This window comes from Cervus canadensis, chromosome 9, assembly GCF_019320065.1.
Source record: "Cervus canadensis isolate Bull #8, Minnesota chromosome 9, ASM1932006v1, whole genome shotgun sequence".
NCBI lineage: Eukaryota > Metazoa > Chordata > Mammalia > Artiodactyla > Cervidae > Cervus > Cervus canadensis.
The window spans coordinates 1012331-1034339 of NC_057394.1; the positions used below are offsets into that span (position 1 = coordinate 1012331).

The 22009-nt window shown below is 55.8% G+C and overlaps 1 protein-coding gene across 1 annotated transcript in view; it reads left to right on the top strand.

Moving 5' to 3' along the window:
- TUBGCP3 (tubulin gamma complex associated protein 3) overlaps positions 1 to 19183 on the top strand; it is a 34552-nt gene extending 15369 nt beyond the window's left edge. The window contains exons 12-22 of the mRNA XM_043477922.1: positions 3356 to 3466; positions 3787 to 3895; positions 5112 to 5301; positions 6382 to 6517; positions 6857 to 6925; positions 8635 to 8770; positions 13711 to 13799; positions 13998 to 14129; positions 15303 to 15443; positions 17457 to 17573; positions 18143 to 19183. Of these exons, the coding sequence (XP_043333857.1) occupies positions 3356 to 3466; positions 3787 to 3895; positions 5112 to 5301; positions 6382 to 6517; positions 6857 to 6925; positions 8635 to 8770; positions 13711 to 13799; positions 13998 to 14129; positions 15303 to 15443; positions 17457 to 17573; positions 18143 to 18301 (1389 nt within the window). The 3' untranslated portion in view covers positions 18302 to 19183. The remainder of the gene's footprint in view (positions 1 to 3355; positions 3467 to 3786; positions 3896 to 5111; positions 5302 to 6381; positions 6518 to 6856; positions 6926 to 8634; positions 8771 to 13710; positions 13800 to 13997; positions 14130 to 15302; positions 15444 to 17456; positions 17574 to 18142) is intronic.
- Positions 19184 to 22009: the final 2826 nt, after the last annotated feature.

The following is a 22009-nucleotide window of genomic DNA, read 5'->3' on the forward strand; positions in this document are numbered from 1 at the left end:
GCACGGGGCGCGCCCACGGGCCAGGCCTGCGGGCGTCTCCTCGGAGCAGCTGGGCGCCGGGCGCGCCCACGGGCCAGGCCTGCGGGCGTCTCCTCGGAGCAGCTGGGCGCCGGGCGCGCCCACGGGCCAGGCCTGCGGGCGTCTCCTCTGAGCAGTGAGGCACGGGGCGCACCCACGGGCCAGGCCTGCGGGTGTCTCCTCTGAGCAGCTGGGTGCTGGGCGCACCCATGGGCCAGGCCTGTGGGTGTCTCTTTGGAGGAGCGAGGCGCCGGGTGCACCCACGGTCCGGGCCTCTGCAGGTGTCCTGTTAGAGCAGTGAGGCGCCGGGTGCACCCACGGGCCAGCCTGTCCTCCCGACATGGCGTCAAGCAGAGCCGTGCATTTGGTGGGAAATAGTTCTTCCCGTAACTCAGTAGCCCGGACATGTCCCTGCTCCTCAGCGCGCTGGCGGCAGAGCCGTGGCCTGGGGTCCTGGTCTGTCCTGGAGGCGGGCCTCGTGTGTTCTCCTGCCTCGCGTGGTTACTGGTTACCTGAGCCAGGCTGTTTTTATGTGTGTTTGTATTCTACCTATTGAAACATGCTTAGTTCTGCTAGAAAGGAACGTATTTGTTTGAAAGTCACTGTTACCCAGAGTCATCTGGTGAAACTACAGACTTCTGACAGAAGTAGAGCGAAGTAGAGAGGGCCCCACGCTTGACCGTGTCACTGCGTTATGTTAGTAAAGGGGAGGACTAAGTGGAAGTTGTAGCTTTAACACACTTTAAGCAGTTAAGAAATACTCAGATTCTAGCATAAATGTGGCCCTGACCTTGGCAAAGCCCAGGGGTTGGCAGGTGGGCGTGGGCGGAGTGGCAGTGGGAGGTCCTGGCCCTTGTGGCCGGTCTCCTGGGTTCACCTCATTTCTTGTGGGTGAAACTGCATGTGAGTAACGGAAGCAGACACGACCGCAGACGGCCCTGTTCTCTAGTGCGTGTGTCCTGGGCGCCCTGTTACCTGGTGTGAGTGCACACGGGGCCCCACGTGTGTGTCCTGGGCGCCCTGTTCCCTGGTGAGCACACACGGGGCCCCGCGCGTGTGTCCTGGGCGCCCTGTTCCCTGGTGAGCGCACACGGGGCCCCACGTGTGTGTCCTGGGCGCCCTGTTCCCTGGTGTGAGCGCACACGGGGCGTCCCCGTGCGTGTGTCCTGGGCGCCCTGTTCCCTGGTGTGAGCGCACACGGGGCGTCCCCTTGCGTGTGTCCTGGGCGCCCTGTTCCCTGGTGTGAGCGCACACGGGGCGTCCCCGTGCGTGTGTCCTGGGCGCCCTGTTCCCTGGTGTGAGCAGACACGGGGCGTCCCCGTGCGTGTGTTCGGGCGCTTTGCAGCCCCCCGTGGCGGGGCTCCTGTGTGGACGTGGTGCTTTACCCGGTGACTCTTGTCTGAGCAGATCGTGTTCTTGTAGTGCGTCTTCACCGATGTTAGTGAGGCACATGCGCCTCCGTGTGTGTTTCTGAGCGTCTCTGAAGCTAGTCCTGGGAGGTGGGCTGGCTTGGGGGTGGGGGGTGGGTGCACCTGCAGGTTTGATTTTGTCTCCAGCGCTGGGAGACTATCCCCCACCCACCCTGCACCCCACGGGCTTATCCCAGCTTCTGTGCGCTTCACAGGACTCACCTTGAGCAGGACTGTTTTTCATCTAACCCTAACTCCGGGCTCTTCTCGTGGGCCTCCCAGGCAGCTCTCTTGAACACCCATGTTTCCCTGCTCTTTGGACACTCCCCTCTTCTGCTGCTGCTGCAGAGTGAGGCCCAGTGTCCTGCCTTGACCGCCTCTGGGTGGGACTGACCTGCACCCCGGGAGGAGTTTTCACTCCTTTTTCCTGAAAAAGAAAAGTTCCAGGTCACCGCTGAGCGTTGCTACTTTTGCAGCATTATTAAAACTGCCTCTGGGCCCACTAGTTGGGCAAGACCAGAGCCCTGAAAGTCTTCTGAAATAGGCGTTTCTCCAACAGAGATGTCCAGATGGTCAGCAGGCACATGAAGGGATGCTCAGCATCGCCAGTCGTTAAGAGAAATGCAAACCGAAACCACACGGTTGTTTGTGAGGTATTACGGTACTTCACACCTGTCACGTTGGCCATCATCAAAATGACAAGAATGGCAAATGTTGGCGAGTGTGGAGAGAAGGGAACCTGTTGATGGCAGTGTAAATTGGTGCAGCCACTGTGGAAACAGTATAGGGGTTTCTCAAGGAATTCCACTTCTGGGTATACAGCCAAACAGAAATACTAATTTGAAAAGATGTGTGCACTCTGATGTTTGTAGCATTATTGTTTCCAGTTGCTAAAGTGCAGAAGCAGCTTAAGTGTCCATCAGCAGATGAATGAGGAAAGAAGCGAAGTGTGTCTCTGCAGTAGAATGCTAGTCACCGTAGGAAAGAGTGAGGTTTTGCATTTGCAGCAATGTGGGTGGGTTTGGAGGGACTTTATGCTGAGTGAAATAAGTCACAGAAAGAGAGATCCTGTATGGAGTCAGTGCTTACATGCGGAGTCTAAAAAGTACAGCAGACTAACGAGTGTAACAGGAAAGAAGCAGACTTGGACGTAGAGAATGAGATGGAGTTTACAGAAATAAAAGCACACGTCTGTTAGGGCTGTGACTGAAAAAGGAGAATGTCCTCGGTGCAGTAGCAAAGGAGCTGGAAGCAGTGGTGACTTAGTTTTCTCTCTCCTTCACGTCCCGAGTCCTTTCTGCCATTAGCAGTCAGGCTGGTGCCTGGGTTGGTGGGGCTGAGGAAGCAGACCAGGAAGCCTCCGAGTGTGGCGGTTCTTAGGGCAGAGCCCCCCCGAGAAGGTCAGTGCCCGCAGCGCTGCTGGGTGGCTGTTGCTGGCCATGCGCAGGTCAGGAGCTGGCCACGTCTGCCCTCTGAGCTGTGTGCCTCAGGCGGGGCGCCTGTGCTCCAGAGCTGGGCCCCTGCAGGGATGGGGCGGACACTCCTGCAGGGGAGGCGCAGTTGTTTGACGCAGGAGGGCAGGAAAACTCTGGGTCAGATTGAATTGACAATTCAGACGGGCCCAGAGGTCTGGGAAGAGTCCCTGTGGGTTAGCACCACCCTTACCCACCCTCCATGTACACAGCAGAGGCTGTGGTTGAAGGACCACCTCGTGTCTTAAGGAAAAAGCTTGTCTTAGCTCCCTTTTGTTACAAGAAATGGGGAATAAGTGGTTGCGTTTAGAGAGATCTGTCCAAAATGCCCTTTAAAACAAGCTGTAATGTGAAGGGTAGGTCCCCCTGCATCTGGAGTCTAGGATTGCTTGTGTTCTGCTGTGCAGTTAGTGAGCACTTTGCTGGAAGCATCACTTTGTCGCGTCTCACTTGCAGTTCTTCGTGGCGTCGGATCCGACTGTGAAGACGGACCGGCTGTGGCATGACAAATACACGCTGCGCACGTCCATGATCCCATCCTTCATGACGATGGACCAGTCCCGGAAGGTGGGCTCCCGCCGCTCAGGCGTCAGTGTGTGCCTGCCCCCGCGGACAAGGCCAGTCTGCAGGGAAACACGTCTTCTGACCTTTTAGGGTTTGCATTCTTGAGGTGAAGTGTATGTGAATTGACTGCATCAACGTATATTTGTATGTGTTTTGTTAAAAGTTTTTTCAGGTGCTGGGCTTCACTTGATTCTATCCACAGTGTTCCTGCTGTTTAGTTTTTAGTCAGTAGAAGAATTTGTGGCTTGTGAATGTTTGTAGAACTTGGATGTATGATCATTTTAATTCTGAGTAAAAGTAACTCCAGGGTGCTCCCCTTCTAGGTCCTTCTGATAGGAAAGTCGATAAATTTCCTGCACCAGGTGTGTCACGACCAGACCCCCCCCACGAAGATGATCGCCGTGACCAGGTCTGCGGAGTCCCTGCAGGACGGTACGTGGCGGCGGTGGCCGGGCGCCTGCTCCTCCACGCTGGGGGCCTCCTCGCTCACTCAAGTGTCGTCAGGACTTCTAAGTAGAATGCAGTATTGAGATGTACTGAGATGTATTTTGTACATGGTTTTGGGTTACGTGGGTGTGAATCCGCATCAAGAAGCTCCTCATGTGTATCAGCTCCAGGTGCCCCTCCTCCTCCGTCTGAAGCTGGGGACACCAGCTGAGGGCTCGGTCCCTCGGCCCCGAGTGCTGTCCCCCAGCTGCCCTGGTGGTGTCCGGCCTCCCTGGGGCCTGTGATGCCCTGATGTGGCTGCGTGCTGACGGCACCTAGCCATCACGCCAAGAAGTGTCATGGCCAGGACGCCCGTAACACGTGCCATTTCGGGTTTATCCTCGAGACAGCTCTGACACCATCTTCCCCACGATCACCCTGACCTGCCCCGCGCCCCCAGAACCAGTGTTTCAGTGCGGCCTGGAGTTGGCTCCGCTGTGGAAGGGCTGTGACCTTTAAATCCGTGACAGGACGAGCAGTGCCCTCTGGCTCCCCCGGGTGGGAACACAGGTGTCTGCTCCATGTCCAGCATTGGCAGCGTTTTGGGGTCACAGCTGGGGACGCTGGTGGCCCCGACGGTTCCCATGGCCTGTCTTGGAGCCACGGGCGGGCGTGGGCTGAGGCGTCTGTGTGAGGAGCCACGGGCGGGCGTGGGCTGAGGCATGTGCGTGTGAGGAGCCACCGGCGGGTGTGGGCTGAGGCGTGTGCGTGTGAGGAGCGGCGGGCGGGCGGGGGCTGACGCTTGTGCGTGAGGAGCCGCGGGTGGGTGGGGGCTGACGCGTGCGCGCGAGGAGCCACGGCGGGCGTGGGCTGACGCGTGTGTGTGTGAGGAGCCGCGGGCGGGCGGGGGCTGAGGCGTGTGCGTGTGAGGAGCCGCGGGCGGGCGTGGGCTGACGCCTGTGCGCGAGGAGCCGTGGGCAGGGGCTGACGCGTGTGCGTGTGAGGAGCCGTGGGCGGGCGGAGGCTGACGCCTGTGCGCGAGGAGCCGCGGGCGGGGGCTGACGCGTGTGCGTGTGAGGAGCCGTGGGCGGGCGGGGGCTGACGCGTGTGCGTGAGGAGCCGTGGGCGGGCGGGGTCTGACGCATGCGTGTGTGAGCCTCTCGTTCCTCCTCCGTGAAACGCGATTATGTGTGTATGTGCTTTCCCTTTTTGTTTTTCACAGCTGCAGACTTATTCACAGATTTGGAAAATGCGTTTCAGGGGAAAATTGACGCAGCTTATTTTGAGACCAGCAAGTATCTCCTGGACGTCCTGAACAGGAAGTACAGCCTGCTGGACCACATGCAGGCCGTGCGTCGGTACCTGCTGCTCGGCCAGGGGGACTTCATCCGGCACCTGATGGATTTGCTCAAGTAAGATGGCACTAGACGTTCCCGCGCGTGTGCGGTAGATTTCAGCACGGCCTAGGGTCTTGGGTTGTTTAAACAGCGAGTGCCACTAGAGGAGATGTGTTGAGTTCTCGTAAAACCTTGGGGAGATGAAGGCTTGTCAGGTCCTCACGTCAGTTCCTCCGGCTCTGCCTGCCTGGTCACGGAGGCGTGTGTGCTGTGAACACAGGCCCCGGCGGGCATGAGGGGCGTGCCCGCTCTGTTGGCGCAGCTTTAGGTGAATGCTGTCTGTAGGGCAAATGGAGGCCAATGTAAGTGTGTGGGGGGAGCGGGCGTTTCTGAACATTCAGGCCACGTCACAGATCTCATTATTGGGGTGACTCACCTGTGTTTGCCTTGTGCTCGGTTTTAATAACTGGAGCGTCTCATCCTTGGTATCAAACGAAAGCTTCGTTTCTTCTCAAAGGAGCGTTTCCAGTTTCTAACTTAGAAGGAGGTGGCATCCCCGACCAGCTTGCCTCAGGTCCCCTGAGCGACGCTGGCGTTGTTGGTCTCCTCAGCCTTTCTTGCTGACATCCTGTGCCGTGAAGGCTGTGGGGGCAGTTTCTGTGCACCCCTGGGGAGGGCGGGCTGTGCTGTTAAATTCAGGCCGCGCTCGGCCCAAAAGATGTTAGCATCGTGTGTGGGGACGCGGATGTCACTCATCCTCAGGGTCTGCTGATGGTGTGGATAGCTGGCATCCAGTTGCTCTGATTTAACTGAGGCCTGTCCTCCCACTGGAAATCTGCAGGCTGCTCCAAGGCCGGGCTTAAGTTAGAAACAGTGTTTGTTAACATGTGGCGTGTTTAAGTATTTTAGGAATCAAAACATTCAAGGCCCAGTATTAAGCTGAGTCAAAATTAATTTTAAAGAAATGTTTTACTGACATAAATGCTTGATGAAATTTTACTTACAGTTAATTCTTTGAAACTTTTGTTCCTGTGTTGTATCATTTCCATTTGTCTTTTTAGTTTTTTTAATTAGAACTCTTTATAATTTTAAGTTTCTCCAGAGATCATTGTGAATTCAAGTAACATTCTCTTACTTTTATAAAAATCTGTGAAGGCCAGAGCTTGCCCGTCCGGCTACGACTCTGTACCAGCACAACTTGACTGGAATTCTGGAGACCGCCGTCAGAGCCACCAACGCCCAGTTTGACAGCCCAGAGATCCTCAAGCGACTGGACGTGAGGCTGCTGGAGGTACCGACCCTGGGTCCCACTCGGGGCCCGCGAGGCCGTGTCCTCCGTGGGGGTCGAAACGCTGTCGTGTCTGCTCTGGCCTGGGGGGTGGTCTGGAGGGGGAGGTGGTGAATTTGAGCTGGACGCGCCCGTCATCCCTGCGTGTGCCCGCCACTGTCCAGGTGCAGGGCGCGGTGTGGACAGAGGTGCGCTTCTCTGCTCGCGCAGCTGGCGCTCCACACCTCTGAGTGGGTTTAGAGACGGGGCTTCATTCAATGTGTTTTCCTTGGGGTTTGACCGCATGAGGGCCATGGCTGCGTGGGGGTGGGAGGCCCTGCAGTCGTGTGTGCTGTCTCACAGGTCTCTCCGGGGGACACTGGCTGGGACGTGTTCAGCCTGGACTACCATGTGGACGGCCCCATCGCCACTGTAAGACCCTCGGGTGGCTTCAGAGCTGCTGCTTCTCTGACAGCTTCTCTTGGAAGTGATCACTTGGCACCAAGACATACCCGCTGAATGAATGCTCAAGCCCGGATTCTGTGTGTGTGTGTGTGCGCACGCGCGCGTGAGAGAGTCACTGAGTGCTGAAGCGCTCTGTTATTTTAAGAATTCTTAAAAATATCATTTATCCTATCGTAGGTTTCAGCAGGTGCTTAATAAATGGATTATTCATTTTGTTCCATTGTTCTTAGACTGGAGCGACTAATTTAGGATCATTTGAGGCGAACTATGCAGTATATTTTAGGGGAGTCGTATTTTTACTACTTAGATAGAATTTGATGTTTATTATTGGTTTAAGCGACTGAGGACATAGCTGTGCTGTTGTTCGTGGTGCTTTCACTGTGTTGAAAGAAAAGCTCCGTTCCCTTGAACGGTTCCTGATCACAAAGGACCGGCAGCCGAGCTCTCTCCGGCACCTGTGGTCAGACGCCCTCCTCATGCCCAGTCTGTCTTGTTCAGACTCGGGTGTGTGTCCTTGACCGAGATCCCTCTGACCTTGCTTGTCGCTTTCACTCTGAAGTATTGAAGGCGGACACCCGTTTCTTCTCATTCTCGGGAGGTACTGTGTTGAGACGCTGCATCCCCGCTCTGCAGCGTCCCCCTGTGGCCTCTGCGGGCGGGGTCCTGGCTGGCCTGCCTGTCCCGAGCGGCCTGGCTCCCCCGCGGCTGCTGGCTCTGCCATCTGTCTTCTCCAAGGTGGCAGCTGCCGGGGCAGGTTTTCATACACAGATTCCCAGACCAAAGCTACCGTGTTTTCAATACATAGCTGCTCTCAAGTTTTATTTTTGGTTATATTCAAATTAGTTTTTTCTCCATTGACGTATATCTTAAACAGTTTTAGTAATTTTAGTGTACAAAACTGGATATTTTAGCAAACTGTTGGAAACTATTCTATCATCTACCATGTTAATATCGTATATTGATGTGTTTTTTTCATAGTATAAATGATAACCATAGCAAAGCCAGCTGCCTTGATTATTTTACAAAATGTGTCTGGAATAACAGCTAAATTGAACTTGGTCTGCACAAATAGTTAATTATTATAGTATCGAGGTTGTGCACTGCATGCCTTGTGCATAAATGATCGATCCTGCAGTGTTATGTCTTCAGAATGTTAGATTTTTCAGAGCTTGAGCAGAGTTAGGAAAAGAAGTTAGTATCGTAGATTTATTTGAAAAGAAATTTGGGATAGATCCTACCTGTGGCTAATAGGCGTCGGTTTCCGTGCCGATGGGAGAGTCTGGGTTGGAAGGACGAGGGGTCTCGGCATTGGTTGGTGGGTGTCCGCCGGGGACTCGCAGGGAAGTAGCCGCTTCCCATCTGGTCTTTGCCCTCCAGCCCTAGGGTAGGCATTTGTCTTGGGTTGGTACGTGCTCAGCTAAATGGCCATCACACAGAACTTCCGGTCGTCAGGCCAGGCCGCTGAGTGTGCTCTGGCATGTTAGTGGTCAGCAAGGTTGTTAAACGATGGAGCTTTCCTAAAATGCACCATGTGTGCTTACATACTGCTTAGAAGGTGTGGGAGTTGGCTCTGTGTCCTCCGGCTTTTGTTTGAGGAATAAAAAGAAGACGGAGCCCTGCCCTGGCCGCACCCTCATGTCCTGGGATCCCGTCAGTCTGTGCTCTGCTCTTTGCAGGTGTTCACTCGAGAGTGCATGAGCCACTACCTGCGGGTGTTCAACTTCCTGTGGAGGGCCAAGCGGATGGAGTACATCCTCACGGACATCCGGAAGGGGCACATGTGCAACGCCAAGCTCCTGAGAAACTTGCCAGGTACCCGCCCGCCCACGGGTCTGCAGCCTCTCTAAAGCGGAAGTCCTTAAAGCAATTGAAAAGTGGTTTCTTTCGTGCTGTTGGGTCTGTCTGTTGTGAAGAGGCTCGTTTGTAATATCGCTATCTTGACTTCAGTGCGTATCAGGAAAAACAAATTGAGTCAGGTTAGAATCCCATGGAAGAAGGAGCCTGGTAGCCTGCAGTCCATGGGGTCGCTAGGAGTCGGACGTGACTGAGCGACTTCACTTTGACTTTTCCTTTCATGCATTTGAGAAGGAAATGGCAACCCACTTCAGTGTTCTTGCCTGGAGAATCCCAGGGACGGGGGAGCCTGGTGGGCTGCCGTCTGTGGGGTCACACAGAGTCGGACACGACTGAAGTGACTTAGCAGCAGCAGCAGCAGCTTTTTTTTAGGCCATGAAGTTTCTTACAGAATCATATAGTGTTCATACATGTTTAAAACAAATATTAAGGAAAGAGAGCCGTTAAGTAACATCACCGGCTCATTTATAATTCATTTATTAGTGTTTTAATTAAAGTCTACCTGGGAATTGCCTTATATACTGGTTTGGATCATTAACCAGAACATGAAAAGATTTTATATTATTTTACAGTTAAAAGCTGTTAATAAAACTCTCATGTCAGAGAGTCAAGTTTATTTTAATGTTATAAATGTTGAATGACTTCAGTTGTAATTTTGAAGTCTATATGTTGAAAGGGATTTGGTCAGAACCTTTGAGAAAGTATTTCTACCAATGATGTTGCCAGAGAAAAACAAGCGGTCACACCCTTAGTCCTCTGGTGGTGGAAGCAGGTTCTGTAAAGGGGCCCATGTGGGCTCAGCCTGTTCACCAGGCGGAGGCCCCCGAGTTCAGATCAGGGGCAGCCCTGAGGCTGGGGTTGGTGGGCACCCAGCCCTGTATGATCGTGCGGAGTCGAGGGCTTGCTGGGTGCCCTTGCTGCTCGTACCCCCGGGACCCGGCCAGTGGCCCGTGACGCCCTTGTGCTCCTGGCCCGGCTTCCTCTGGGCTCATTTCTGAGAAGGTGGATAGTGGGGCCCCTGAAGTAGCTGGGAGGAGGCCAGAGGGGACGTGTCCTGTTAGATCCTGCCATGGTTGTGGACGGTAAATGCCTTCAGCATCCACCTTCTAGTGGCCGTGTGCTGCCTCGCCTGTGGGCCCTTCGGGAGGAGGCGCCCCTGCCATGTTCCTGGCCCGCCCCACCTTTCCTCTGCCCTGCCCTCCTCCCTGTGGCCTGGGGTTCCCGTCCTCCCTGCTGTCTGATGTGGGTCCGTTCAGTGTGATGGATGGACTTCGTCATTATTTTACTCTCCTTCTAAATAAGCAACTGTAGTATTTATAGATGTGGGGAAATCTGAGCTTTGTAGCAGTTTAACGTGTTAGCTGGTTGTGGTGCGTTTTCTCGTGGGAGTATCAGTAGTGTCTGTGTGAACTGGCTTCTCTCTTACTTTGCGTAATCATCAGTGAGTTTACTCCTCAGAGATAACTAATACATTTATTTGATCAATTTTCTGTGTAATTTTAACTTAATTCTATGATGTCATGTTCAGTTTCAGCTTCTTTGAACCTTTTCCCTTGTCATTAAAATTTCTTGTAAAACATTTTTGATAGCATGATATTGCCTCATGTGGACATATTTTATCTTTTCTCTTTGGTTAGTAGCCTGTTTTTTTTTTTAAACTATTTTCCACTAATATTAATAATGCCGTAAGTGTTTTATAAATATATATTTATATGCTTCTGAATATTTCTTTAGAATAGGTGAATTGGAAATGGAATTGCTGTGTTAACAGGTATGACTCTTGCTCCTACTAATACTTACATCTGCTAGCATTCACATTTAGCTCTCTTGGTGCGTATTGTCGGGTCACTTCTCAGGAGGCTGACCCCACAAGCACGGCTCTCGCTGGTCGAAAGTTGTCTGTGCTGCTGGTTGGGGTGGTTTTTTTGGGGGGGGGGCTAACATTGGATATTATGTTCAAATTGTCAATTTGATTGGTGAAAATTGAGATTCACTTATTTTTATTATTTGTTACTTTATTTTTTTGGCTATGCCCCAGAGCATACGAGATCTTAGTTCCGACCAGGAATGAAACCTGTGCCCCCTGCAGTGGATGTGCAGAGTCCTAACCACTGAGCTCCCAGGGAAGACTAAGTTCATTTTAATTTCCTTTAATGCTTTAAAATTGCCTTTGACTGTACACAGTCTTCTTTGTGTCATTTGTGTTTCTTTTTCCAGCAAATTGCCCTTTTTTGCCCTTGATTCTTTTGGGGTACAGAGTTCTTATTTTTAACTTAACTTAGAGGGAAGTACTTTACTTGTTAATGGCCAGGCAACTTGATGAGCAGAGATCTATCAGGTGGTTCGTCTTGTTAACACAGCAGGTTTAGAAATGTCCTTCCCACTGTAAATCTGAGGCAGAAATACAGGAAGACTCACAAAATGCTCCTGTGAACAGCCTGTGAGCCCTTCACACATGAGCCTGTCTGTCTGGCCACGTGCACAGTGTCCATGACGATCATCCCAGGTACCATTTTAGTAACGTTCCTCAAGGTCAGTTGTTTGGAATAAATAGTTAGGCCTGAAAATGATTTGCTTAGAAGAGTTTTTGATAATGGTCTGCCTAGACGATTAAATCCATTTATGTATATTTAGCTGGACAAAAGAGAATGTTGATCTGAAATGGTTTAAAGTTTTTAAAGATATTTTTTCTTTAGATTCAGTGAATCTAAAAACTGTTGCTGTTAGTGGCAACTGGATTTATATTTCAGATATGATGTAACCAGATGAGACGGACAGGTGCAGTCCAGAGCCACTGGTGAATGAGCTTCGTGTGTTCTTTCTCAGCCTTTGTGTCGGGGGCGGTGGGGGGGAGCGCAGGGAGGCCCCCTCCCCAAAGAATAGTGTTCAAATAGCCCCTTTTTGGTCCTTGTTGGAAATAAAACTGAACAGGGAGGAGTGGTTGACTCCCCGTCACCTCGGGACTGTTTTCCTTTTTTGGCGATGAATACGGTAACAGCCCATCTCACACTTGGAGTGGTTCAGGCTTGGCTCTGAGGTCGGTAGGCGTTCTTCACTGTGAACTTCCCTTTATGGCTCGTTTTTGTCCCTGTGGAGGAGTAGGTCGTCCTCAGTGACCAGACGCCTATGATGCGTCCTTGTCTTGTTTGCTGGCTTCTAAGCTGGGCGGTTAGTGCTCTGCCCAGCTGCTGGGCAGCACCGCCCAGCTGGGCTGTGGCCTTGGCTGCTTCCTGGTCTCCTGCCTCAGTGCCTCACCCGGGCTCCGAGCCGGCCATCAGGAAGCAGCGCTCAGGGGTCCCAGTGGACAGTGGATGTCAGATGGGTCTGCAGGAGGCCTGACCCTGATCGGAGGCCCCGAATCCAGGGGAGACCTGAGGTCTTACCAGTGTCCTCTGACTCCAGAGCCTTGAGAAATGAGCCGTGTGGTTCATTGATAAAGTCACGTTTAAATACTGCTGCAGCAGCTATAGATCCAAGTGATGTGAATACCTGGTTTTAGGGTATTTTTGTATTTTTAACAACTCAAGGCTGTTTCCACTGTGTCTCCAGTTGGCAGAAGCACCTGTGAAGATGCTCAGAGGACAGCCAAGCCTGGAGGGGTCAAGCCCTTGAGAGCTGGTGTGTCTAAAGCCAGCCCTGAAGTTCCTCCTTCAGCCTTGAGGGGGCAGTAGAGAATCGCACACAGTCTGACGCCTGGGTCAGCCGGAGGGGAGGTTAGGGTTAGGTCCCTCCTGGTGTCTGTGCAAAGCTGTCTGCTGCCCACTCGGTCCAACGGGAGCTGTGCTTACTTGTGTCCTTACTGGACCTCAGGGTGAAGGTTGCTTCGCTCTCGGGATTTTTAGAATTATGTGCATATTTGTGGACCAGTCATAAAAACAGAAGTACTTACGTTTTAACTGTGCTTTAAACGTTATTCTCAAGGCGCTGGGTAGAGAGACTCAGGGCTGCTTCAGGTGTGAGTTGTATTGCTTGGAGTTAAGGACCAGCTGACGGCTTGTGAGTCCAGCGGCCTTGTGCCTCAGCTTCTCCCCGGCCAGGAGCTCTGTGTCCTGCAGAGCCCCCACGTGTGGCCTGGCCTCAGCTTGGGGGAGTGTTCAGGCTCACAGTTGAGTGAGGTGCACAGTTCTCTTCACCCTGCTCGTGTGTCTCATGTGGTCACTCCTCTCTGAGGAGGGATGCAGACGGTTCCTCCTGGAGCCGCAGCTGCCGCGAGCAGCTTGTCTGGGCAGTGCAGCACAGGCCTGGGGTGGCCCCAGCGGCGCACCAGATCTGACCTGGGGCACGTCTTGTCGGTGTCCCTCTGGCCCTGGTCCCTGATGGGGCCTTGGGGACAGTGCTGTCCTGTAACGGTCCAGCGGAGTCCCTGAATAAGTGAAAAGTCCAGGCAGACAGCGGCTGCTCCCTGGTGACCCTCCAGCCTTTTGCTGGTTTTATAAAGAACAGGAGTGGAGCATGGACTCTGTCCATCCCCTCCAAGTTCATGTTCCTCCCAGGTGACAAGGTCATATTCCTTAAGGGGATGTCATTTTGTCTCCAAATAGCTAGGGGATAGTAAAGGTCTCATGCACTGTAGGCAGACTGACTTAACTGTAAAGAAACCATAAAATTGATCTTATACAAGATACCGCATTATTATAAAATAACTTTTTCTTCAATTTCAAGTTCAGTTACGTTGTTTTCCGCGTTTCTTGTCAGATCCTTGCATTCTGTGGCAGCGATGCTCGATGCTCGGTTGGGCGGCCCTGTCTGTCTGCGCCCGGAGGCTGGCTCAGAAGGCTGCCGGCCTCGGGCCGAGCGTCAGAGCTGGCGCTGCAGGAGGACCGCCCCGCCCCACCCCGCCCCGCCTGCGGGCACCCGCGGCCTCCCTGGAGCCTGACGGCCGCCCCGATGTCTTGCAGAGTTCTCCGGGGTGCTGCACCACTGCCACATCCTGGCGTCCGAGATGGTCCACTTCATCCACCAGATGCAGTATTACATCACTTTTGAGGTAGGTCCCGGCCGGCCCCGTACGCGGTCCAGACGGTGTCCCCGGGCCGCGCCGCACCGCGCCGCCTGCCTGCTCCCCCCGGCCCTGGGTGTTGGCTCCTGGGCTGGCCGCGCAGCCTGCCTACTCCCTCGGGCCCTGGGTTCTGGCTTCTGGGCCGGCCGTGCCGCCAGCTCCCCAGGGCCCTGGCTGCGGTTCCAGGTGCTTGAGTGCTCCTGGGACGAGCTGTGGAACCAGGTGCGGCAGGCGCAGGACTTGGACCACATCATCGCCGCGCACGAGGCCTTCCTGGGCACCGTCATCTCCCGCTGCCTGCTGGACGCCGACTCCAGGGTAAGGCGGACGGACGGACCTGTCTTGGTGGCGGATCAGTGTGTGGTCTGGGTCTCCCGTTGGGGCTGGAGCAGCGGAGCTGAGGCAGGAGCGGGCATGAGGCGGGGAGAGCGTGCAGGGAGGGCAGTGCCATCCTCGTGTGCTCCTGGCGGGAGAGCTGTCCTGACGGACAGTGACCTCTGACCCACACACATCCCCAGGCAGCTCGGGAACGAGCGTTCAGGGCTTGCTTCTCTGTCAGGGGTGTGGGTGGAAGCACAGTCTTGGGCCCCGGCTACAGAGTCAGGACAGGCCGTCCGTCAGGATGAGCCCCCTTGTTGCTGACAGTCCCTCCTGCAGGCCCTGCTCTGAGTGTTGTGTCTTACGTGTGCTGAGGCTTCTGGGAACTTTGATTTTATTCAGAAATCAAAAGGGAAATAAGCAATAGTTTGCTTTCACTTGAGATAAATGTGAAGTAGGAAGTAGAATTTCAAGTGCATCTTTGATGTTAACTGTGTGATTTCAGTGACGTGTCAGGCTTGCTGAGGGCCACTCCCTACTAAACCTCTGCTTGTCTCAGGGGCCCTTTTGGGGAGCATGATGTTTGTAGGGCGTTTCCTTCCATCTGAGTTTTTTATTCGGCTGGTTAGCCATCCGTGTCTGGGCGAAGATACTTTGAATTAAGCAGACGTACTGTCACACTTGTTCAAAACCGCCCTTTCATTCCTGACGCAAAGCATGGTATGATACCATTTTCTGAAAATCCTTGCAGAATCTGCTTACATTTTTTAAAGAATTTTCTCTCATATTTTCTGGGTCTGGTTTTGGCATATGTCACCAAAAAAAAAAGAATAGATGCTTTCCCGTTTCTTTCTGATCCTCCGAGTAGCTGCACTGCAGACGCGGCTCTGCACTCTGGGGGTTGGGCAGCACGTGGGGCTCGCGAGGTCGCGGCGGGGAAGGGAGGGCGGGGTGGGCGGGGCTGGTTCTGGCCGCTCCTCTGGCGGCTCAGGGCGCGTGTGCTCCTGGGACGGGTGTGGGATGAGTGAGAACAGCTAAGAGCCCCTGAGAGTCAGAGTCGATGTCTGGGTTTACGGTAGCTTTTCGCTAAGGGTCAGTGTGTTATTTGAAAGGTGTAGCGATTAATATGTGTGTTGGGGGCTCTGTTCTTAAAAGGCTGTCGTCTCTCGCCAGGCTCTTCTCAACCAGCTGAGAGCCGTGTTCGACCAGATCATTGAGCTTCAGAGCACGCAGGATGCCATCTGCAGGGCCGCCCTGGAGGAGTTGCAGAGACGCCTGCAGTTTGAGGACCAGAAGAAGCAGCGGGAAGCTGAGGTGTGGTTTGGGGGCGGATGGCATGTTGGTTTAGGTGGTAAGCAGTTGCCATGGAAACTGCAAGCCCGCAGGGACTCTGCTGTGGTCACCTTGGGTCTCGCCGGGTCCTGAGTGAGCTGGGTGGTCACCGTCACCCAGCTTAAAGACAAACGAAGGCCAAGTGCACGGGAAATTTCGGTCTCTGGCCAGTGTCCCTCACGGTGTGTGCAGACGTTCATCTGCGTCGGTGTCTCCGCAGGGCGGTGCCTGGCTCTGCACACACCCATCTGGAGCTGGTGGACACACGTGTGCACACAGGAACTGGATTTCTGCACTTTGGCTGTTTTTAGCGACCTCACTGAAGTATTTCATTTATGACCTTGAAGTACAAATATTGAATAAGTTTGGGTCTTCGTGGGATCTCTTGTATTGGATACAATCTGTACAGGCTTTGGCTTTTTCAGGGTGCTTGTTCTCCGGGTGGTGACGGATGGCTTTCCAGCTGACGCAGTTTGGTTGTGTTGCGTATTTCCGGTCTGTGTCAGTGGGGGTGTAACTTGGAGGACGGCAGCGCATCCGGCAGGTTGTCTTCAGTGTATGTGGAGACAGGTGTTTCAGGGCCGGCACCTCGCGGTTCTGACACACGGGGTCATGGACGCACGGCTGGGAAATCACCCTGCTGCTGCACCATGGGGGAGAGGCCAGGATGCCCGCTCGAGGCCGTGATGTGCACAGGTGTGTGTGCTGGGGGGAGGTGGGGTCAGAGAGCAAAGAGCTGGGTGGGCTCCTGCTGGAAAACAAGACTTGTAAACATGAGACACACGGAAGAATCCTCTGTGTGTCCTGCACTTGTGTTCACTCCATTTGCGTTGCCAGGAGCAGGGTTTGGCTGAGACATCAGAGCTGGCGACACCCCCCGGGGCCTCCTGGGCAGGACAGCGTGGAGGCCCACGCCCGTCACTGGCTTCCTGCCTTTGCTGACTTGCCCTGCCAGAGTCCAGTTTCCTGATTCACAAAGCAGGCGTGATAATAAGTAAACACGCTCCCTGGAGCACCCGTTTTCACATGCTCGCGCGTGTCGCTGCTTGGCGGGCAGACAGTATGGGGAAAGCCAGCCACGCTGTGGCTCCCAGACCGCCCTGGCCTGGAGCACCTGCCCTTCCTGGGAGCCGTGAGCCTGCGCTCTGGGCCCAGGCCTGTCTGCAGATGGTCCCCGCTGTGCGCGCCAGCGCCTCGCGGAGCAGACCTGCATCGTGAGGCGGGGTGTTTGGTGTGAAATGTCCAGACGGCAGGAGTCGACAAAGCTGAAACCATGCCTGAGGGGTGGTCAGTGTTGAGGAGGCTGTGACTGGAGAAGCCACCGTCAGACCTGAGGCCCCTGCATGTTGAAGGGCCTGTGCGGGGCCCGGGGAGCTGTTCTCTGCTGTCTCCCGGCTTCCTGGAGCACCCACAGGTGTGACCAGGTGTCCAGGATACATGCAGGATCCTTCTGTGTGTCTCGTGTTTGGAAGTCGTGTTTTCCAGCAGGAGCCCACCCTGCTGTTCGCTCTCTGACTGCTTGCCCCCCGCAACACACACACCTGTACACACGTGTGCACACCACGGCCTTGGAGCCCCCCCCCCACCTGTACGCATGTGTGCACACATGGTCTCAGAGCCCCCCTCCAGCACACACACTTGTACGCGCACGTGCACATCACAGCCTTGGAGACCCCCCACCCACACACACACCTGTATGCACGTGTGCACACCACGGTCAGAGCCACCCCACCAATACACACACCTGTACGCACGTGTGCACATCACAGCCTTGGAGCCCCCCTGCAACACACACACCTGTACGCACGTGTGCACACCACGGTCTTGGAGCGGGCGTCCCAGCCCGTCCCCCATGGTGCAGCAGCAGGGTGATTTCCCGGCCGCGTGTACACAACCCTGTGCATCAGAACTGCAAGGAGACGGCCCTGAAACAGCTCCCCCACCCACGTCTACCCCAGCCTGCGTGCGCCTTGACCTCTGGTTCTCCTGACTCAGGGCCAGTGGGGCGTGACAGCAGCAGAGGAGGAGCAAGAGAACCAGAGGGTCCAGGAGTTCCGGGAGTCCATCCCGAAGATGTGCTCCCAGCTGCGAATTCTGACCCATTTCTACCAGGTGCGTGTCCAGACCTTGTGCCGTCCCCCACAAGGCACATGTGCTGTCGTGGGACAGACAGACCTCACTCAGTCACCCAGCTTCGTCTTTGCGGCTCAGGACGGGTCGGAACTCCCAGGCGCGTCCCCTGAGTGGAGGGCGGTCTGCGGTGTGAGCAGGGGGCCCACTAGTGACTCAGCCCTGGCCCTGGGCCCCGAGGCCTTGGCTTCCAGTGCACGTTGTTCCTCAATTCTTGAGTGTCTCCCGTCGGGGCTTCCTGACTCAGCGTGCTTTCTAGTCGCGTGGAAGGTGAGCAGCATAGTGCTGGGCTTTCCTGCTCGGAATTAAAACAGCAGGTTCCTTTTCCGAGCTTGCTTTGCTATTTTACTGATTCTTGTAGGACTTAAGGGCCAGAAGGACAATCTGTTGGTTAGTCCTTTCCCATGAAGCTGCTGTTGTGAATTTCACTGATGGTGTGCCCCCCTGGTCCCGGCACCCCGCCATGGTGGGAGCTGCCGGAACCCCCTGCGGGGCTCTGCAGCGGGGGCTCTGACTGTGCCTGAGCGAGGGCACCCCCTCTGTCTCCGCAGGGCGTGGTGCAGCAGTTCCTGGTGCTGCTGACGACCAGCCCCGATGAGAGCCTGCGCTTCCTGAGCTTCAGGCTGGACTTCAATGAGCACTACCGTGCACGGGAGCCACGGCTGCGCGTCTCCCTGGGCGCCCGGGGCCGGCGCAGCTCCCACACCTGAGGCCCAGCCGCGGGGCGGCCGCTGGGGCGTCGTCATGGGAACGTCGCATGGCCTCCGGGATGGCCTGCTGGCCTCAGCCCCGCCGGCCGGCTCGGCCAGAGGAAGGGCGTGCTTCTAGACGGCGAAGCTGACCGTGTTTGTGACGTCACTAAGTTAAACAGGCTGGCTTGCACTATCCGAATTTATTTTTTAAAGTCTTCATATGTAAAAGATACCATACTTTGAGGCCTCTTAAGCCCTCCACAGTATGATTTATATTTGTCACTTTTTAAAAGATCACACTTTCTTTTAGAGAAAATTAAGGCGATGGATATTCATCAGTTGAGATGGTAATGTCATTGCTATTTTTTTAACATCCTCTTTAGAGGCAGTTTTTGTTAATATAACCAAATTAAATTGAAATCTAACGTCCCTACTAAGGAAATATAGAGAGCATTTTATTTTGGTTTTTAGTGTTGTAAAATATTAACCTCTCTAAGGACCTATCAGTGCGTTTACACGTTATTGTTTTTTTCTCTTCCTTCAAAGTTTACATTTTTGTATCATTTACTCTCAGATAACTTGGGAAATAGTGTAGAAAAGGGCAGAGTCCTGACGCCTCAGTTCCTTGAACCATCAGCTGAAGCATGGTGTAAATATGGATGCCTCGAAAGTTAATGAAGTACTTTATTTTCAGGATTCTGATAAGCATTGGAAAGAAATTGTCTTGAATAATGAAGATTTCCTTTTTCCTTGCCTATTTTTTCATTGTAAATATTTATATACTGCTGCCCAGATGTTGGGGGGACATTTTTTGTAAAAATGTCATATCAAGTCACATAAATCTGCCTTTATTATGTTGCGTAAGTGAAAACTTAGACAATTAAAAGCAATTATCTTTCAGATGTGTTGGTTTTTTCTCCAGTTGTCTGTGAGGACGGTTCACCCCCCAGGCTCCGGGCCGGGTGTCAGCAGGGTTTCTGCTTCAGCACGTGAATTACTGCGTCTGGAGCCAGGAAACTGGACTGTGTGCGCCCCTTGGGCTTGGGTGAGCGAGGGTCTCCGCGCCGGCGGAGGTGAGGGGAGATTGGTGTTCCGACACCCGCACCGGCTCCTCTGGGCGCAGGGTCCTGCAGGACCCAGGGTGAGGGTCAGCGCTCCCTAGCGGGTACACGTTTACCTTCGGTTTAGAAATTCAGAGCTGGGAAGCGGGTTCCCCAGTCCGTCTCTGGGACGGACTGCCGAGAGCCTGCGGGCCTCGGAGCCTGCCTCTGTTCTGTCCCGAGCGTCTCCCAGAGACGAGTCCTCGGCAGAAAGCATGGCAGAAAGCATGCTCGCACGCTGCTGGAGAGCCGTCAGGCAGTCAATGCTGGCCTGTGGGCTGAGGAGGAGCTTCGCGGAGCCGGGGCTGCGGGGCGGGGCCGGGGCCGCGGGGCGGGGCCGGGGGCCGCGGGGCGGGGCCGGGGGCCGCGGGGCGGGGGCGGGGGCTGCGGGGCGGGGCCGGGGCCGCGGGGCGGGGCCGGGGGCCGCGGGGCGGGGCCGGGGCCGCGGGGCGGGGGCGGGGGCCGCGGGGCGGGGGCGGGGGCCGCGGGGCGGGGGCGGGGGCCGCGGGGCGGGGGCTGCGGGGCGGGGCCGGGGCCGCGGGGCGGGGCGGGGCCAGGTGGAGGCGCTCACACCCCAGGGCGGGCTGTGGGTCTGGCCCCCTCGAGGGTCAGGTAGCCTGTCACCCAGCAGGGTCTCGCCCAGAAGAGTCAGCGTTGAGTAGGGGCTCCCCCTAGGGTAGGGGAGGGGAGAGCCCACGGTGGGTGAGCTGTCTGGAGGCAGGAGTCCCCCATGGCCCCGGGAGGTCACTGCTTCCACCAGAAAACGATCAAGGCTCTCAGCTTCTGGGCCGTCACCGGGGGCGGGGCTGGGTGGGGCCAGAGCACAGTCCTTGGTCAGTGGGGCCATGTGCCCAGTGGACAGGACCCCCCCGCCCCCGCTGCCCCCACTGCCGCTGCCCAGGGAGGCCAGTTGCTGAGGCCAAAGCCCCAAGGCTGGCCTCGTGCTGGAGAACTGGCCACCCGTCCTGGTGGGCAAGTGGCCTGTCCCCCGGGCCTGGTCGCCAGCAGACTCCCATCATGGGCGACTCCCCATCTCTGGGGAGGGCGTGTCCTCCAGATTGGACTCCGGGACAGGAGGGCACAGCCCATGGAGAGCCCCACTTGCAGGGAAAGGAGACTTGGGTCGAATAGCCACAGTCAAACTCGGACTGGGTCACGGGGCGCCAGGTCCATGCGAGGGCAAGACGGGTGGAAACCACGCTGGCCACGCTGGGGGGTGCTATGTGCGCCTGGGCAACCAGGCAGACCCCCCACCCTGAGTGCGTCTGCACTGCTGTGCCATCCGGGGGGACCCAGGTGCAGCAGGCCCCGTGCTGGGGTCGCCTGGCCCCACGAGAGCAGGCTGCCAGACGCTGAGGCCCCGCGCTGGGGCTGGGCCGTCGGGGTCAGACCCCCTGCATGCTTGAAGGGGGCGCCGCGGGCGGGGTGTGCACAGCCACTGCGGCCTCCCGGGCCACACCCAGCCCTCGGACTCAGGGAGCAGGGGCGTGAGCACACGGGGATCTCTGCCTCCAGAGAACTGAGTCAAACAGTGTGCAAATTCCACCAAGTGACTGTGGATATTGTTCTGAGGACATGATGCAGGTGTCTCTTCAAGGAGAGAAATGTGCTTCTCTGCCTTTATTCCGGTTTGGCTTTTAATAAAAATGCAAGGGGGGAAAGTCGCATAGCAGCTTGCCCGGAGCACAGCTTCATGCTGCTGACGGCAGTTTCCGCCTGGTGCCCTCCAAAGGGCTTACCAGCCCCACCACTAACCTCACCCCGGCCCCCACCCCCGGGGGTCCCCAGAGGGCGCGGCAGCCTGCGTCTGCCCCGCGGGGATGCCGGCCGGCCGCCTCTGTCAGGCCTCCCCTCCCCACCGAGCGCAGACCAGCCTCGCAGGACACCTGCCCTGCTCCAGGCACCCGCTGCGGCCGTCACGGCTTCGCGTTACCCAGGTATCTGGAGACGCCCCTGTGGGCACAGGGCTGGTCCCACGGGTGGTCGTTACCCCACGGGGGCCGGGCCTGGCCCCTGCCTGCTCCTCTCTGGACACCCGCGCCCCTGCGGCCCAGGCCCTCTGACAGGCATGGGCAGCCGCTGCCCACCTCTTGCCCTCCGGTGCCGAGTCTCGCTCGAGGTGAAACTTGGACAAGAGCTTCCATGGAGGCCCTGGACCTCCTGGGCACACCGGACTGCCAGTGGTGGCCTCGAGGCCCTCGCATCTCCATGCCCTCCTGGCTGCCATGCAGACCTTGCTTCGTCCCGGCTCAGGTTTTCTGTGGTGGGGACGATGTCCCGCTTGTTGACTAAGACTCTAGATAGTTAGGTCAAATTAGTAAGTGACGAGCTGTTCTGTTCCAGGTTGTCCTGCCTTCTTCCCCGTGTTGCCCTCCCTTAGAGGTTCTTCTTGTCCTCTATTTGGCTCAACGAAGACAGTGCAACCTGCCCTGGTAATTGTGCAGTGGAGGTCTCTGCAAACACATTGGCTTAGCCATGGAGAGGGGTTGACATTCAGCTGAACACAGCGCCTTTTCAGCTGAATGGGATCCAACGGAAAGACACCCATGAAGGGTTCGCGGACGGAAGGAGCGCAGCAAAGCACCCTGGTCGGCAGTGGGGGGAGCAGCGGGGGTCAGACGGCAGG